The sequence below is a fragment of the Neodiprion virginianus genome, chromosome 1 (assembly GCF_021901495.1).
Source record: "Neodiprion virginianus isolate iyNeoVirg1 chromosome 1, iyNeoVirg1.1, whole genome shotgun sequence".
In the NCBI taxonomy this organism is placed as follows: domain Eukaryota; kingdom Metazoa; phylum Arthropoda; class Insecta; order Hymenoptera; family Diprionidae; genus Neodiprion; species Neodiprion virginianus.
Window position 1 is genome coordinate 509,841 of NC_060877.1, and position 17,655 is coordinate 527,495.

The window sequence follows — 17,655 nt, forward strand, 5'->3', positions numbered from 1 at the left end:
ATATTATACACCCTTGTATGTTCAGCATCGTGGCAAAAGAAAACAAGTTTGAAGTTAGTAAACGTTAGCATAACGAAACATTATGGGGAAAAAATTATTGTTTTACAATTTTAGAACGAAATTCAAGGCGTTGGCTTTTCGAAACATGAATGTGTTTTCTTTGTTACGATTTACTGACTTGAATTTCAGACAATCCCAAGGATGAAAGTAACGATATTTCTTAAACGTCTATCGATAAGGTAACGTTATTAGGTTCGACCTCGTAAAAGAAAAAAAAAACGCTTCTTGACTACTTCAAATTATTAAATTGTGTATTTATACTAGGATACTTGGGAATGAACGAAGCTTTCCTCATCACACATTTTGAACTTTCATGACCGAGGGGGTGCCGCTGCTGGACAGGGAAAAGTGAGAAGGGTGCAAAAATCGAATCGGCTCGATATGCGGCGCCGCGTGGCTAGTCCCGGCTGGTTTCCTGCCGGTTTTAATTGGCTCACGAATTACATGTTAACGTACCAGCAAGCGTTTCCTGCCTTCTGCGCGAAGCGACGAATGCAGGGTGGATTGCAGGGCGACCCCGTGGCAGCTGTCGCTTTGAGTCCGTCGTACTTCCACGAGGACGCCGACGACCGCGACGTCGTCACCTCGCCGTCTGTCAACGCCGCGAGTGAATATTCATACGCCTCATGTTGTCCGGTCGCAGTCCAAGGCTGTCCCGTGAAACGGAAACCATACACGGATACCGTAACGCGGTGCGTTGTAATATCGAATTGAACCTTTTAGCTTCCAGGTCTATGCTTGAAAATTGCTCGAAGAAAGATTTGGAAGTTTGAGTAAGGCGTCGTCATCTCGGGATGGACGACAGAGATGTTGGTTCCGTTCAAGTATAACCAAATTGCGGCGACTCTTGGCGTTCTTACTCCCTCGACGAAACACGGCTGCTCGTTATTCCGTAATTGCGGTCCGCAGGAGATACGCTCAGATAAATTCATACGAGGGAATTCGCAAAACGATTCAAGAGTCGCCCGAACCAGTCATGCGACTCCCAGGCTGCCGATCTCGTGCTTTCAAACTCAATGACAAAGACTTACGACGCCGGGCCGCGTCTTCGCCACGAGGTACAAATAACTCTGCACTGCCTTCGTGACCTCTCCCGGTTGACATGCAAGACCCAACCGGAGGTCACGAGCCAACATTCCCTGGTAAATTCTCCAGGGCGACTTGGTACCTACTCGCCTTCGTATACGCTGGTATCTACAGTCCGTTTTACTTTCGTGCTTCCTCATCTCCGTATTTGTCTTCGTGGTCGAACAATTCGTTCCTGTCAAAGTCGTTTCGAGCGCTCTTGCTTTGTTACTCACAAAGACTGCAGCCATACATACCTCGTCTCGTGATATTACGTCCGTTCCGATGATAAAATAAATGCACCTCGAAGCTGCAGATATGATCGTGGGACTTGTCGATTCTCAAGGGATTCTTTTCGGCGGAGCTCTGTCATTGTCTCTGAGACAACGTTTCCCAAGGTGTACACCTTGCAGCCCTGTAATCCTGCTGATAAATAATTTGGTTATAATACTTGGACTTCCTTATTCGGTTTCCCTCGGCGGCAGTCGCAACTAGGAGAACGATTATCGTTACCTTGGTAATGGCAGAGTTCGATTACCCCTGCTGCGAGTCCTTAGTAACTCGGCAGTTATCTCCGACTCCATCGCTGCAGCGGAGAGCTATCCTCGCAATTTACACCTAGCGACTACTTTTTCCCCTCGGGGCATCACCGAGAGAATCGCTAAGGCGTCCCGAGTAGCTGGGAAAGTCACGCGGTGCCCGGAGCCAGCAGGCTCTGCGCGGCTCGGCCACTTTTCCCTTGTGTCATTCCGGGAATCTCGAGTTCCGAGCCGAGGAAATGTGTATAAGTAGGTGGAAAAATGCAACATCATACACTATACTGTATCCGTACCAGAAATTCTTTCACCTCTACCAGGTGCAGTGCGAGTACGTTTCTTCTTTTCTCCCTTCCCTCCTTATCGTTCTTTTGCGGAGGTTCAACATCATCATCATCATCATCATCAGTCCAGTTAACATGCCGGCGCGTGACGCTCCGCCAAAAAAGGATTTAATTAAACGAATGTAATTTCTAACGCAAGACGGGTACCCATTCACCTGCCAATCCTCCGGCCAACGGGCGTGAAACAAGAAATGTCAATAGTGAAAGAGAGCGGGAGACGAGGGCGAGAAAGCTCGGGGAGTACATACCGAGGCCTATGAATACATTGCGCGGCAAAGCTCGCGATTAGGTTGAGCAGGCAGACACGCGGGCGGAAGGAAGATATTTCAAGCCCACTAGGATATCTCCGCTGTCTCTTCGCGTAAGACCCCGTAGTCCTACAACAGCTTTCGAGTCTCTCTCTCTCTCTCTCTCTCTCTCTCTATCACTACGGATATGTACACGTTCTTGAATAAACATGCCCGATGATCCCCTCGGTTGCTGCCCGTGATACTGATGCTGCTTCCCAGGTCGGCTTCGGACCGAGATGCGCTTTCGAGGAGGAGCTCCTTCTTAATCCATATGTATGTATGTACCGTCGTCGCAACAACCGCCTCCATCCCTCCTTCACTCCCTCTCTCTCCGCCAGAAGTCCGGAACGTTGTCGGAGCATCCAGTCGTGGTTCCTTTGTCCTTCGCCCCCGTCAAAGGTGTTTATAACGAGACCATGACGGCGATGCTTACCCGCTCTCGCCCCTTCGCCAACCTCTTCTCTTCATCCAATATTCACGCCACTCTCGTTTCTAGTTGAAATTTGTTCTGAAGCTACTTCACCAACTTGACGAACGGTTCTAGTTATTGTTGCCATCGCGATGATGAAGGGTCTTTTCATTTTAGAGTAAAATATAAGAGAGCCAGCCTTTTGTATTTACCGTCAAGCACCGGCATGCCATATTAATCGACGATTGGTTTGACAGGTGGTCGTAATTATATCGGTGTAAACGTAGAACGAGTTTGCAGAAGATGACATTTAAAAATGTACCGTACGAGAGGACAGAGAAAGAGAGAGAGAGAGAGGTAGAGTTTTGGTGACGATATATCTCAATTATCGTGCTCAATGAGAGTTAGGATTGTTAAGCAGTGAAATGTATGTTTATTTCTACCGGGTACGAATACTATTACCATACGTAATCTCTGATCGTGTTGGCGTGCTCGGCTCTCCCCTCCCCACCACCTCCCCCTTTTGCGCCTCTCCCTTTGATAAAAGGTTACGTAATTATTTAGGACATGAAACGGGGTTGCGCAAGCCCGATGAAACGACCGGCATCACCACTTAGCCATTTTTATTATAGGTAGCCGCAAATCAAGAAGCGGTTTTTTGCTTGGGTGACTCGCGGCGTCGCGTTGCGGCCACGCGACGATGGTCGCTCCGTATATTCCCTGCAACGTACTTACAGCCGACGCAACGGGGCGACCCTCTAACGACTTGGCGGAAGTTTTTCAGTGTTTCGCGGTGTAATTTGACAGAACGCGGTGAGAGTGCGAAAAAAACATTACAGATGCCGTAGATTACCAACATACAACAGGTGTACGTAAAAGTATAGGAAACAATCAGGGCGAGGATCTCGGGAAAAGTTGAATTCGTTCGCGATTATGTGGTGGTTGTTCGTTTAAAATTATTAACCTTGCGAGCGGTGGTAGAAAACTAGAATGGCCGACTGATAGAAGTAGAATGATATTAAACTTTCAATGACGCGAAAGTTTAATTCGTAGAATTATCAAAATGTAGAAAGTTCAATTACAATTTGCATTACCCTACGTACCTACTCTAGGCTGCACCAGCGGGTCCAGCTTTGTGAATTATGACCGCTAGTTTGTTCTCACTGCAGCGAACGGTAATCAGAATAAATGTTATTCTTGCAGTCTGTTTGCCATAGGGTACCAGGGTGTCCAATGACCTGAAAAAACTTGAAAATTTTCAAATGTCACGAAATTCAATGCGACTCCTAAAAAGTCACGAAATGTCGTGAAAATTTGCTAATAAACCTGAAAATTTTATTTTTAGGTCAATTGGTAACTCGGATTTCAACAATACGGATATACATATTGTTACATTTATCGCGCGTATTGCTAAGGTGATATGAAAGTTGAAAAGACGAGATTTTAATGTCAAGTTATGCTAGCTCTACTCTAAATATTTGGAAAATAACTTTTAAAAATTTTTGAATGTAGTCCACGGATCGTTCAAAAGGTAAAATCTTTATTTTGTTCCTGAGAAATTTTTAAATGCCACGACTTCCTGGTCGGCGAACAAAGTAGACACCGTGGCTACGCGTCGCTGCAACTCGCCAAACCGCGCGTTATAATTCCGCTGATCGTGAAACAATGCCCCGACTAAAATTAGGTATTACAACCCTTGGATTACATAAACTTTGCGAAAGGGCAAGAAGACTTATCGAATCGACCCTAATAGATTCTTTACGACAATTACGAGGGCTTACAAAAGCCCGTTTGACGCGTCTGCGCCGATTGCGGTTTGCACTGGTTGAATTGAAATTAAGAAGTGCAGATGAGAGCGCGTCATGTAGGCATAATAATCGCACGATTCCGCACGCAGGCACGCAGACACGATGCTCTTGCACGCAGGCGCGCATACTTACCTACTTCGGCGAGGCGGGCGGTTATTCCCAGCAGCAGACGCGTAATTGTAGGGTATTCAAGGTCAGACGACTTGACAGCCATTTTATGTAATTTCCACGACAGCTCGGCCCGACAAATTGTTATTATAACCGCGCTTAACCCCCCTCTTCCTCCTCCCGACCTTACCCTCTCCATTCACCCCCCCTGCATTGTCTTTGCGCCCTCGGTCTTATCTCCTCGCAACTCATTTTTTGCTATCTTCGCGTCTGCACGTAATCGCGATTCGTTTCTCCAATCGTCTCCGACTTCGCTTGAACCACGGTAATAATCGTTTTCATTCCGGGCCGAATCTTTTCCATCAGCTTTTCTTTTCATTCCCTGGTAATACCTAGGTCTAGATCGTGTGCTGCGTCGGCGGTTGCCTACCGTGAAAAACACGCTTAATTCATAGGGCTGAAAAGCGTACTCGGCGATATCGTGGCAAAAAATTGTGGCGCCCCTTTAGTAGGGTATATTGCAAAAAAAGGGGGTGACCCTGAGAGTAGTTTCTGTAAAAAAAAAAAAAAAACAAAAAGAAAAAGAAAATAAACAAGCGCGTCGACGAATCGATGGAGCAAGGATTCTCTTTTATCTCTTATTCTACTTTATGTGCACGTAGCTTTTCTCACTATCGCTACGCCGCTTTACATATAATAAATGATACATTTCTTTTAACTCCCTGACCGTGTAATAACTTCCTTCTTGCATGCGTTAGAAAAATTGGACCGAGAGTTCTACAAGGATGATGAAATGTTCCGATCCCTCTTTTTCTTCTTCTTCTTCTTCTTCTCCTTTTTCTCCTTTGGCTTATTAACCTTGACCCGATCAGGTTAGCGGGAGACGCCATGCCGGTGTTGTTGCAGACCGGATCTTTCCGTATTGAACAATTACGTACCATTTTGAGAAATGACTGACCAAGGGAGCCGAACGTTCGAGTATCGTGGTCATTAAAAGGTTGTTCTAACGATAACTCTGAAACGTGCTCGCAATAATTTATAGATCCTTCTCCCTCCCCCCTTCAGCTTCTCATCCAGCATCTGCGGTGGAAGGATCTGCTCAGCCGTCTCCGCATTCTCAACAGCTAGCTCTTATATACCTACATGCGGTGCAGCTAACTTGCCAAACCACTGAAGAGATCCGGTCGCAGTTAAAGTGACGAGCGAAACAGGCAAGCCAGTTGGCAGACAGCGGCCGGGCTGCAGAATATTCTGCAATGTGCGTCGGGAAAATAAGTCAGGGACGCCGGCGCGTCGCGTGGTTTCATCTTGTTATCTCTCGCTGCTTTCTCCGTTTCTTTATTCGTTCCGTTTCATTTTTTTTACTCTCCCCACCGCCAAGAATGCTCTCGTGATACTTGTGCGCATTACCACGCCGCCGATGATCTACAAAAATCCTACATCCTGTAGTCGCGAGTACCTCGGAGCGGAGCTCGATCATCTCTCTTTCTTCCCCTCTCTTTCTCTCTCTCTCTCTCTCTCTCTCTCTCTTGCGCCTGGGTCAAGAAGTCGGTAGAAAATTCTTCGTCCGTGTTTGACCCTGCGAGCGAGATGATGCAAACCGGTTTACCGATCTCGCGGGTTTAACCGAGCTGGATAAAAGGATGGAGAGATAATTTCTTACTTGCGCTGCAGTGCAGCCCGAGTCGTCTTCAATCTACACCCGAGATTTCTTGGATACGATTCGATCGGAATTGAAACCCGAGACCCCCGACCCACTGTACGCCCGGTGGGAATTTAATCAGCTGTATTCGCGGGTCTCTCATCAATTTGTTGATGAAAAAATAAAAGAGGAAACGAAACGTTCTCTTTGCGTATATTCAATTAGATCGCTACAAATCGAAACACAGCATTTGCGTATCGATGTACGAGCACGTATTTACATATTTTGTTGCTTTGATAAATCGTCGTATTTACAGTCCGATAATTGGAGCTGCGTCGCGTTGTACTACGCTGCGTATGGTTACAATATATACGCACGATGATTATGCACGAAAGCGAGGAGAATAACTCAATCTCCTTCCTCGTTCGCGCCCACCCAAAAATTAATTTCTCAGAAGCAGCTGATCCCTTATTAGGCGGACGTTATATCTATCCAGTTTGAATCGTTCCGTTCTTGATTGCTTAACATTTTTCTCATTACTCACCACCGTGTATCCGGACTGATTTGAATCTCTGTGACATAACTCATTCCGACACGAAGCTAACAAGCACACGCACACCCGTCTATAATATGCGGCCGCTTGTTTCTCTCTTGTACTCGTATAATTATACAGCATTACTTTCTCCGTACGGTCACGTGGGCGAAGGATGGACCCTCAAGGAAACGCAGATTTTCAAGTCAATCGTTTATACTCACAAGTTTTCAACAGCCTCGTTCGTCCCTTTCTTCCAATCGCTGAACAATTTATTTTCACACCAAGGTACACATCAGCGATCCCTTTCGCTTCGTACTATAGAAAAGCAAAAGAACGAAAAAGATGAAACCACGGCAATTAAACGATCCTGTTTTCTCTTCCAGGCAATCCTCTGCGCACGTAGTTTTTACGCATAGCAACAGTTTTCTCTCGCAATTGCATGGGTGAAAGCTGCTGTCGATTCTGTGTCATGTAATATCAGTGGATAGGTGTACACGTATCACCTGTCATGGTAGGTACGACGACGTTCGCTTAAAAATGAAAATCCTGACAATCGGTTATAGCTGTGCCATCCATTCCATGCGCGGGAAATTCATCCTAGTCCCGATCATCTTCACGCGTTAATTAACTCAAGTTGAACGTCGTCTCCACGATGTAGGAGACAAGGTGAAACGATGCGTACACGCTTCAGTCGGACCAATCAGAATACATGTCCAAGGTGACGTCATATAGGCTTTTAATATTATTATATTTGCAAATTTTGACCGAAGAAACTGGCATTTTTAGCAAACGGAATATACGGAAATAAATAATCGTAACCTCAAGTAACCTACTTACGTGATCTCTGTGACGTCATCCTTGGAAAATCTCGGTCTTTGGTTCTGACAGACCTAATTATTTCCTTACATCACGATCGGCTCGTTCCACGCGTAAGAGGCAACGCGGAGGTGTCTCTTCGTCCAGCAGCGTTAGCAGGATAAATTGCTTCGCACTTTGATCTCAATTAACTTTCGTCGATGCGTAGGCACGTATATCGGGACTGACCCGGATTCCTCCTGTCGTCGGATCTTTTCGGCTCAGCCGTGACCTTTCGACGGTCTCACCTCGATCAGCTTCTCCTTCCACCTCGGCTTTCGCCGGATCACCTCGTACAAATCACACTTCAGGGTCGGCGATTCTCTATCGATTACGCGTGGTAGGACTTTTACTTATACGTACCAACGCGAAAACTAATTCGCTATCACTGGTATAATAATTGCCTCGTGTACAATGATCCGCGATTCTCAAACACTCGAACAATTACGGTCACTTGCGGTACCTGCAGCATGCCGACGAAGGTGTATGAAACGAGTAACTGCGCAAACACGTGTTTACCTACCTTCGTTCGTCCATCGAGCGTATACAATATATTATATTATATATGTATATATATTTCCGATCGCGTTTCCCCAGTTCATACATCATCGGCTATCGGCTAACGAATCGATTTTCCTGGCTATCAATTATCCATGCCCGTGTAACCGCTCTGTTCTTGCACGCGCTCGAGTGGTTAACAGGCGTATTAACCCCCCCGTCAAACGTCGGTTTATAATACGCGACTATCCGGCTGTGCCGCCGCGAAATTATTTCCGCCATAGAACCGCGCGTATAATGTATGTACCATGCAGGACATTCGGAGGTATGCGCAGTTCGATCGCGTAGATGCAATACGCCGGTGCGAGTAAGAAGTTAACATGGATTAATGAACCAACGCGAATATAAAAAGACACTCGCGAGCCGGTACGTGTACCTATCACGATAAATCAATGGGATCTCGACATGACACATCTCTACCTGTATATTCGTATATGCGGCGTATGCGTGCTTGTAGTTTCACACGAATCATATTCAAAGGGAATGATCAGATTTTAGCGAAAACTTTGAATAACCCTGCACGCAATATTGAAACGGGACACGTATCTGCATTGCTGTAGTAGATCTCTGCAATCTGTAGTATGATATGTTTAAATCACCAACTATTCGTCTCTACAAGCAGATTGATTTATTTATTTATTTAACGCATATAAACGGGTTATACCTTTGTTACATATTAGAGATAATGTGACCGGATATTCGGTGAACACATCCTAAAAATTTTCTCTCAATAAAACAAAAACCGGCGATCTCACTCTATTCCTTGAGTACCTATTTTCAGAAATCTTAAGTCTATTTTTAACGGGGACTTGTGACATATACAGCACCGCGGACTTATTGGCATCAGATACAAACAGGATCTCTACTCCTCTCAACATACGCCCAGGAATTTTTATTCTGACCCTATTTTTTTTATGTTCCATTTACGAGTTGTAATTTATGAAGCGCGCACATACGCAGACGAATCAGTCTACGGTTATTAAGTTCTCCCGGAGGTGTACCGACGATGAAATTCTTATGCCTACGAACGATTTCATCGACGTACGGATGTAAGAGGAATAACGGAGGTAGACGACTTTGCGAGATCGGCGATGAGGTATTCCCACGGTTGACGGCGTCGTCGTCGCCGAGGATGAAGCTGGATGCGGGAGCACGCGAGCATCGCGGGAAGATCGTGATTATTCTCGAGTCGTCGTTTAGTCGCCTCTCGTGTGGTGAATCAGTCTGCAGACCCGCAACGAAAGTACTTGTAAAGCTGCGCGCTCGCGATCCGTGGGGGGAAAAAATAAGAAATGAAAAAAAAAAACCATCCAGTATCGATCACTCGCTCGCAAAATTGGCATGTCGCGATAACATTTAACTTGCACAGCATAAATCGATGGTCGGTTATGAACACTCCTCGTCAGTGTTGATCTTTATAGCTGCTACAGACTTATAGGCAATTATTATCGGACTGCGCAATTTATAATTTTTCATAAAAGTTGCAGCGATGTTGCCGCGGCTGATTATATCGATACAATATCGTCCCGCTACTCGCCGCCGAACGTGAATTATCAACCAATTTCAATTTGCATATTGGCTTATCGGCGCGTGACTCTATTTCACAGCAGACACCGCTGCGCCGGGTAGAATTCATTGCGTAATTCTGCCGCCACGGCCGTTCGCAGGGTCGAATAACAAACGGTCACCCTACATTTGTAACGCATGTATACGTGTAAAAAGACAGCGAGAATTTATCTACAAAAACCTTGAAGACTGTGCAGAACTGTAATCAGGGAATGATTTTTGTAGTTGAAAGCGTTGAAAAATTTTTGTTTTATTGATTTGTCATAATCACTGTCTTTAATCAGATGTAGAAATTTGCAATTTTCCAGTAGGTATACCCAGAGCTGAAAGTGCTGAATTAAATTTCAATACGGTCTGCACGGCAGCTTCAAAGAGCGTACTACTTCAAATGTCAGACTCGGTGGAAAGTGCAGCAGCGACGTGGCTATGCAAAAGGTGTCATTATACCGATTCATAGATCGGGGATAAGTATACAGTCCGTTCGCTGGCACGGCTTTTTTTCCTCGGACCTTTCCGATGCTGCGTGGCTGCTGCGGCGAGGCTGGACGGGGATTACGATAAGAATCCACCGTCACCGTAGAACGAAGTCATCGTTTCGCCCACATGCGTATCTTATTTACTGTATAATCCGCCGGTACGACTTCCTTGAAATTCTTACGAAATGACACTCCCGAGTTTTCAGAACGGAGAAATTAATTTCACGCGAAAAGGGTATAAAATGAGTAACGAGAAATGGTGTAAATTTCGACGCAAATGTGAATAACGTTTAACGTATTATATATATATATATATATAAGTTGGCAGCCGGTATCCATACACGTAGTGTTCAGTGGTATTGAAAAGGTACTTGAATTATTCTTGTGTCCGGAAAATATTCTATTTTCAAGGTTTGCTGCGAATGATATATTTATTTGCGTTCACTGACAATGAGTAAGTGTTTCTAAAAAAGTGGATTTCCTTCTTGAATCGCGTTTTTTTTTTTGTTTTTCCCTACTAACAGGTTGTAGTAGAGTTAACGTATACCTATCTCGTACGTCGCGCCGATTATGCAAAGTACCTTCTGCCCTTTGCATTCGTGTATTTTTATTTTTCTTAAGTTTCTTGGATATGTGCTTGGATTTGTTACGGATTTCTTACTGGACACCGTGATGGGGCCGCGCAACGGTATCGCGGAGACTGTAAAAGCCCAAAAATGAATCAACGTTAAGGGTGTGCGAGTTCTTTGAAATTTAAATGACGTCTGCGCAGCCCCGAATCCCTCCGCGTAACCGGAGAGACACCCACCCATCCACCCATCCATCCATCCATCCATCCATCCATCCATCCATCCATCCATTCATTCTGCTCGTGGTCCTGGCATGGCTCGAGCGAAGAGAATAGCAGGCAGAGAAGAGCTCCGGATGAAGGATGACTTTTGAGGCGAGGAGTTGGCCCGGTTAAAACGCGGATGATTACGTAATTTTGCGGAAGGGTCTCTCTCATTCTTATAACCGCCACCTCCGGCTCCCCGAGAGCCGACGACTGCAGCTTAGGGACCTCCTTCCCATCCTTCCTTCCTTCCTTCCTTCCCTAAATATCATAATTCATCCCGCTCAGCCTCCGACTCCGACATCCATTTCACCGAAAGTGGCGGTCTCCGCGGCAGTCTTCGCGTCGTCGTGACTCCTCGCCGCGCTCGGCAACCTCAGCAGACCCGACCTGCGTTATTTACCGAATCACAGCTGTTCTCGGATCCGCAGGACCGACTCCGCTGCGCCTCTTTCCATTCCCCCCGCCATCCTCGACGTTTGCCCTCGACTCGCTCGCCTGCTCTGAAACTGGGTATAATTAGTCGTCTGATAATTATCTTCCTTCTTCGTCATCCTCGTCAATTCATACCGGTTTGAACGAATATCCTCTTCTCAGTTCCTCCACGGTGGTCCTTGTCTCCGGAGATGTTTGCCTTGTCCCACGTTCGCGTTTCCCCGTTCGAGCCGTGCAATGTCGGAAGGAATGTCTCGAATCGATTGAATAAATTTTATACAAGTCTCGGAATCATTTACAAAATAATCATTCAATCGGAATTCAAGATCCAAGATAGGATTTAAGTCACTCGTTTTATCGAAGTTTATTTAGGTTGTTTATTTGGTTTGCTTGAGTCACTTTGGAAACTTGTCAGCGTTTCCGAAGAGGATATTCCTCCCCTTCACCGTCGGCCTGTGATCGTATTTAAGGTGCGCGCGGATGAACCCGAGGGGAAGGAAAAAAAGTTGGCTCGATTTATCGTCTACCACCCGCGCGATGTAGGAGGAGAAGGAAGAGGAGGAGGAGGAGGTCGAAGCGATATTTTGCATGTACATTGAGGCATTTTGCGTCGTCGCGAGTTTTCGCGGTGGGTTGAAAATTCGTCGTCGTATTTGGGAAAAGGGACAGGGATTTTGTAGGAGGGTCGACATTGTCTACTATACTACGAGGGGGCGAACGATCGGCGATAAATTGGGAGCCGTAACTTTGAACCCCCTCGATACGGAACGGATACGACCTGCGGGCGGGATAAAGGACACAAGTCCCCTTAGATTTGGATCGACGAATGTTGGCGGCGATCATATAATCTGGCTGCGTACGTGAGATTAGCGAACCTCGCACGCACGCACCCGAGGCATGTGTGGGCACCGCATGTACTTGCCGCACGCACGTAAAGAGTAGAGGCTTTTTTCCAATCGATATAATCACCGACACGGTGTTCGTGATTCATTAACTCACCCCGGAATTTGCATTTTCTTTTTATTCCAGTCCAAGCAGTACGGCGCTGGGTTCGCTGGACCAGCTGAAAGAGTACCTGACAACCGCGGGAACCTGCAAGTGCGGCTTGGAGTGTCCGCTAAGGCCGGAGCTGGTTTTCAACTTCGACCCCAAGGTAAGCCGGCGGAAGTTATTCTTTATCTCCGTGCCATGTTCTTCGTGTCGGCCCTTGTGAAAATTTCTTGGAAATTTACCAGCGATAACCGAGGTTTCGTTGCCTGGATACCGGCTAATTCATCGCCGTCGATCGAGCGTTGTTACCCACACTCGCGTAAATCACGATTTTACGTTTGACTGTGGAGATCTGGGTGAAAGTCATGCTCGTGCCCGGTTGGCTGACGTGTCGCGAGTTGTTTCGCGCGGCTCGTGAATCATCCTCCCCGATCACGTTTCGCTTCCGCTAAACAGTTTGCCGGGCTTCGATATTACATGACGACGCCGCGTCGCGTTGTACGTAGTGTTGTTGGCTGGTATCGTCATCGTACGTATGCCGCCGCGAGTGTTTGTTGTATATTTTATTGGCACAATTTGGACGATGCGACGAATCCGGTTTCCGACGAGGATGAAAATCGTGTCGATGAAATTGATGATTTTTATCTATGTCTCGGTTATAACCTTGAGGCAAAACGAAATATAATGAAATGGAAACAACGTAAGTTTCAAAAATCGTGTAGAAAACAGATCGATATAAACGGAGTGTGTACTTTGAATAATAATAATAATAACCGACAGTACAATTTGGTATGGAAGAATAATTGTTAATAAATAAGAGGAATGAAAATGTTCACAACATGCTCGACGTGTTTCGGAAATCTCGAGCCACCCTGTGAATCCCGACGGAAGCGAATCTCGGTCGCTGATTGGTGTATAAGGCGGAAGCGCGGTTTCCCCCTTTCTCATCCCCACGGCATGGCGGCACAGCGGGATTAGCTCTCATTTAAGGCTTTGTTACAAACCGATAGAAATATATGGAGCAGCATTGTTAGCGTCCGGCAAACGTCAGGTTGGTTTATTAAACGGACGCCCGGGGCTCGATCCTCGCGAGGTGCTGAACGTCGCGCATGTCCCAACAATTATTGTAGGTACCTTATACTTGTACGGCGGCGCTGACGCGAGTCTCGGACGTTGGTATCTTCGGGGCTCTTCGAGGCTCTTCGAGGCACTTCTCAGCCTCCCTCGAGGCCCCTTCTTATGCCGGTTATATTGCGGCCCGCGTTTCCCTCAATTATCTTCCAGTCAACAATTACCTCGCGATCACCTGCTAGAATTACCAGGGCCCAACGCCTAATTAGGTCCGCGCCTGCCTTTCGGGCCCGTCAAGTTCGTTTGATTTTTTTCTTCTACATTTCTTTTCATTTACATTCATTTTTAGTTTCTAGTCGTTTTTTTTCTCTCTCTCTCTCTCTCGCTCCGTATCCAGTATACTATATGTTTTATCTACCCATCGGAAGGGCAATTAAACACACCGGGAACCGACGCTTTTTCTCTCGCTATATGTTTTTAATTGCTCGAACGTATAAAACGTAGATTATAATACCTACCTTTGGGGGTTTGATCTTGTAGAGTAGATCTCGCTACGTTTTCCTACTTTGGAGAATGAAAGTGAAGAAAAATTATGAAACTTAATGCATATTAATAAGGATGAGAATAATAACAGCGATAATAATATAAGAAAAAATATAAGACGGGGGAAGATGGCGTATAATGATGATAATAATGAAAGAAATATTGCGTAGAGCGGGGCGTTGCGGTCTTTGTGTTTGAGGCAAAGGGTTTCGCGAATCGGAGGACCAGCGGGGCAGCAGGACGAGGGAATTGAAAACCAGCGGACCGTGATATTCGCGGAGGAAAACTTTGAAGGAGACTCGCGAGTGAGGCGAAAAAGGACGCGCTCGGCTTACGACGTCGGCGTCGTCGGCGTCGTCGTCCTTCGTCGTCTTCGTCGTCTTGCTCTTGTTTTCGAGGTCCGCCGCCTCGTTGTTAACCGTTGAGAAATCTTCTCTTTGCGACGCTTCCGAGGATCCTCCGAGTAGGTACTTATTCCGCCTTCCATCGCGGGGAAAATGCGACTCGCCGCGTTATTTTTCTCCCTCTTTCCGAATTCCCGCATTGCCGCGGCGACCTGGGAGACTAAACTTTGCCAATTCATCACTTCGTTCTTTTGTGTACCGGAGGAGACGGCCATCCTACACACGCGTATTAATATAACGTCTTTTGTGCCACCCTCTTCAAGGTTCTCTCCTATATCTCGACGGAAATTATTATATGCTCGCACTTTTCTTCGACAATCTCGCGCTGGTTTAAACAGTCAGGAAGGGAATCGTTAACTCTCGACACGGTCAATTAGATGTTGTCTGCGGTATAGGTACAATGCACACGTGGGAGGTAATTCAGAGACGGACGACATGATCGCTCTGCGGCAGCAGGCTCTTCCGTAGCCTGTAGTATACTTGTACTTATTTTCTTATACCCGTGCAGCTGCGTTACGATTACAGTTGAAAATGTGAAAAGCATTTTTTCTCCTTACGTATGTACGGATAAGAAACGTGCTTTGACAGTGACGTGACAGGTATCCACAAGCTAAATTGAAACATTTTTTTTTTCTATAGAACGGTGTGGAAGAACAAACGTCGGGTGAAACCCAACTATGAATAAATAAAAATGCAAGATTAATTAGATAAACGCCCGGATAAGCGCCGGGCTTTATTAAAAACGTCAGCAATTTTTATTCTCGCTCGTCGAGGAGAGATTTCATTTCTCGTCCCTTTCCTCCCGGCTCCACTCGCAGCGTTATTCGAGTTGCGGAAAAGGTTTTTCGCCATTTGCATTTGTGCAGCGGTTTCTTTTCGTAGTTATCCTCGTTTTACGGTGGTAGAGTACAAGGCGTGCGTCTCCTGCATCCTGCGGCGCCATACCGCTGTAAAGGCTAACAGCGTGGCCACTGGTAAGAGGATCCTGGAAAACCTGGTAATCTCACGAAATTCTGAAATTCCGGAATAGTCAGGGAAATGTCAGGGTTATTTTTTTTTGGAACGTCAGGGAATCATTTACCATATGTTTCTTTATTTCATATACAAATGGGTCGCACCATTTTTTTAAACTCTCGATAAATTAGATGTAATACAAGTTTTCTCTTACCATCGCCAAAAAGTTCTCTTCAAACTTTGAATATTCCTAAATATTACCTTACAAACGATTGTTCGCATCGGCTGGATGACCCAAGTGACAGTTTGTGCTGTCATAAAAAAAAGAGAATATGACATAGAAAATATGTGTATTTTTTTCCATTTGCTATAACCAATTTATCCAAACTGGTCAGGAAAAATTATAAGATTATTGTCTGGAAAATCTGGAAAAGTCGGGGAATTTCTTGACGAAGACTTAGTGGCCACCTTGTAATAAAAACCAAGCGGGGGTTCCGTCTCGTTGAAATCGTCGCGGAATTACACGAGGTTGAACTCTCCCGGGTGTACCGGTAGGTACCTTCTACTAACCGGGCGAGTTAACTTGGCCTAAAGTTGAAATAATGAAATATACAATATCTATAACAAAGATATTTATCGAATCCCCGATTCAATTCGCCGGCTTGCGACTATATTTATACCGGGAAACGAATACCTTTTCCAAGCGTCCAGCTCCAACCATTCTTCTCGAGAGTAGGTACGGCACTCTGGGTAAATGTTTTGCGGATGGTCGGTATCCTACTTGCAGCAGTTCGCCGGATGTCTGGCTCACTTGCTCTCGGCACATATCGACCCGCGTGGTTTGAGCTCGGAGACGAGAATCGCCTTCGCCGTTGCACAGCTTCGCCTCCTTGGCCCCTTTTCTCCTATCCGGCGAGACGACGTCGAAGCGCCGGGGCGCTCCAAGTTCACGTCCGTTTCATACGTCTTCTCTCACCTCGATCGACGGCCAACTTCTCTCTTCCTACGACCCCTCTCCACCTCTTTGCCTCCCGCGTAACCCCTACCCGAACCTCCTTCCACCCCGAAGGAGCCCCGGGCGGTTTCTTCCCTCCCTCCCTCCCTCCCTCCTCTCTTTATCCCATCCCGCTGCTACGATCCAATCCGACGTTCCGAACAATGCGGATCTGTACATGTATACAGGTATAATTCCCGGTAGTTGGACCGAGGAACAATGTCGATTCAGACCTGCGCGTTTCGAGCTGATATAATATAAATCTTTACCGAATTACCCATTTTGTTCGACAAATTTTCATGCCGTCGTTCGTATCGGCGTATACACTGTGTAGGATCGAAGAGGATTCAGAAATCTCGTTTTCTTCAACATTGAATTCATATCAATTTATGTATGGGAAACAGACAGAGGAAGATTATTAAATATTCAGTCGTGAATAACTTTGACGGGGCGGGGTCAGACACAGCGAAATAACGAAATTGCTGAGAACAAGGTGGCGAAAAAACGAGCGCAGCTAGACGCATGTACTCACCGTTCGGTCCCCTCAAGTTCGCAGGTACGAAGTAACCTGCAGTTTACCGTAATTACCTGTAGAATACCTTAACAAAAATAGAAGCTGGTACGATTTATGCTGGAACACGTGATGCGACGGGTGTTCAACATCACGGGGACGAAGTTGAATGAGAAAAAAATCAATAAATTTCTTTTTAAATATCTCGAATCAGCGAGTATCGTTGCTGGTTTTTTTTTTGGATACGGGAATCGCACTGCGGGATCGGGTGCTTGGCATTATCTCGAAGCGACAGCCGTGCACTCGGCGGTGCAACGCACGTCTACGATGGTCGATGGGGTACCGCACAGCTTTGTTGCCCAATAGCCAAGGGCTGCGGATCTATGCAGGCCTGTCACGTGCATGATCTGGGCACCTATCGACGAGTCGGCGATTCGCAAAAAACGCTGCGCCGAAACCCGTGCAGCTTTGTTACATCGGGGCGCGATTGTCGCTCCTCTTCTTATCGCGCGTGTATCGCAGCTTTTGTATACTGGTTCAGTTTGTAACCGGTACACGGTGGGTAATTAAGCGCTCGCATTCACCGATAATGTAGTGTGACGAGGTGGGAGGGGCGAGGAAGGGAGAGGGTGTTGAATAAATAACGAGATCCGTACGCGATTGACCATG

General features: G+C 46.2%; 1 protein-coding gene across 1 annotated transcript in view; it reads left to right on the forward strand.

The window, feature by feature from the left end:
- LOC124296722 (uncharacterized) overlaps positions 1–17,655 on the forward strand; it is a 131,590-nt gene that overhangs the window by 64,654 nt on the left and 49,281 nt on the right. The window contains exon 3 of the mRNA XM_046747018.1: positions 12,549–12,672. Coding sequence (XP_046602974.1) covers positions 12,549–12,672 — 124 coding nt within the window. The remainder of the gene's footprint in view (positions 1–12,548; positions 12,673–17,655) is intronic.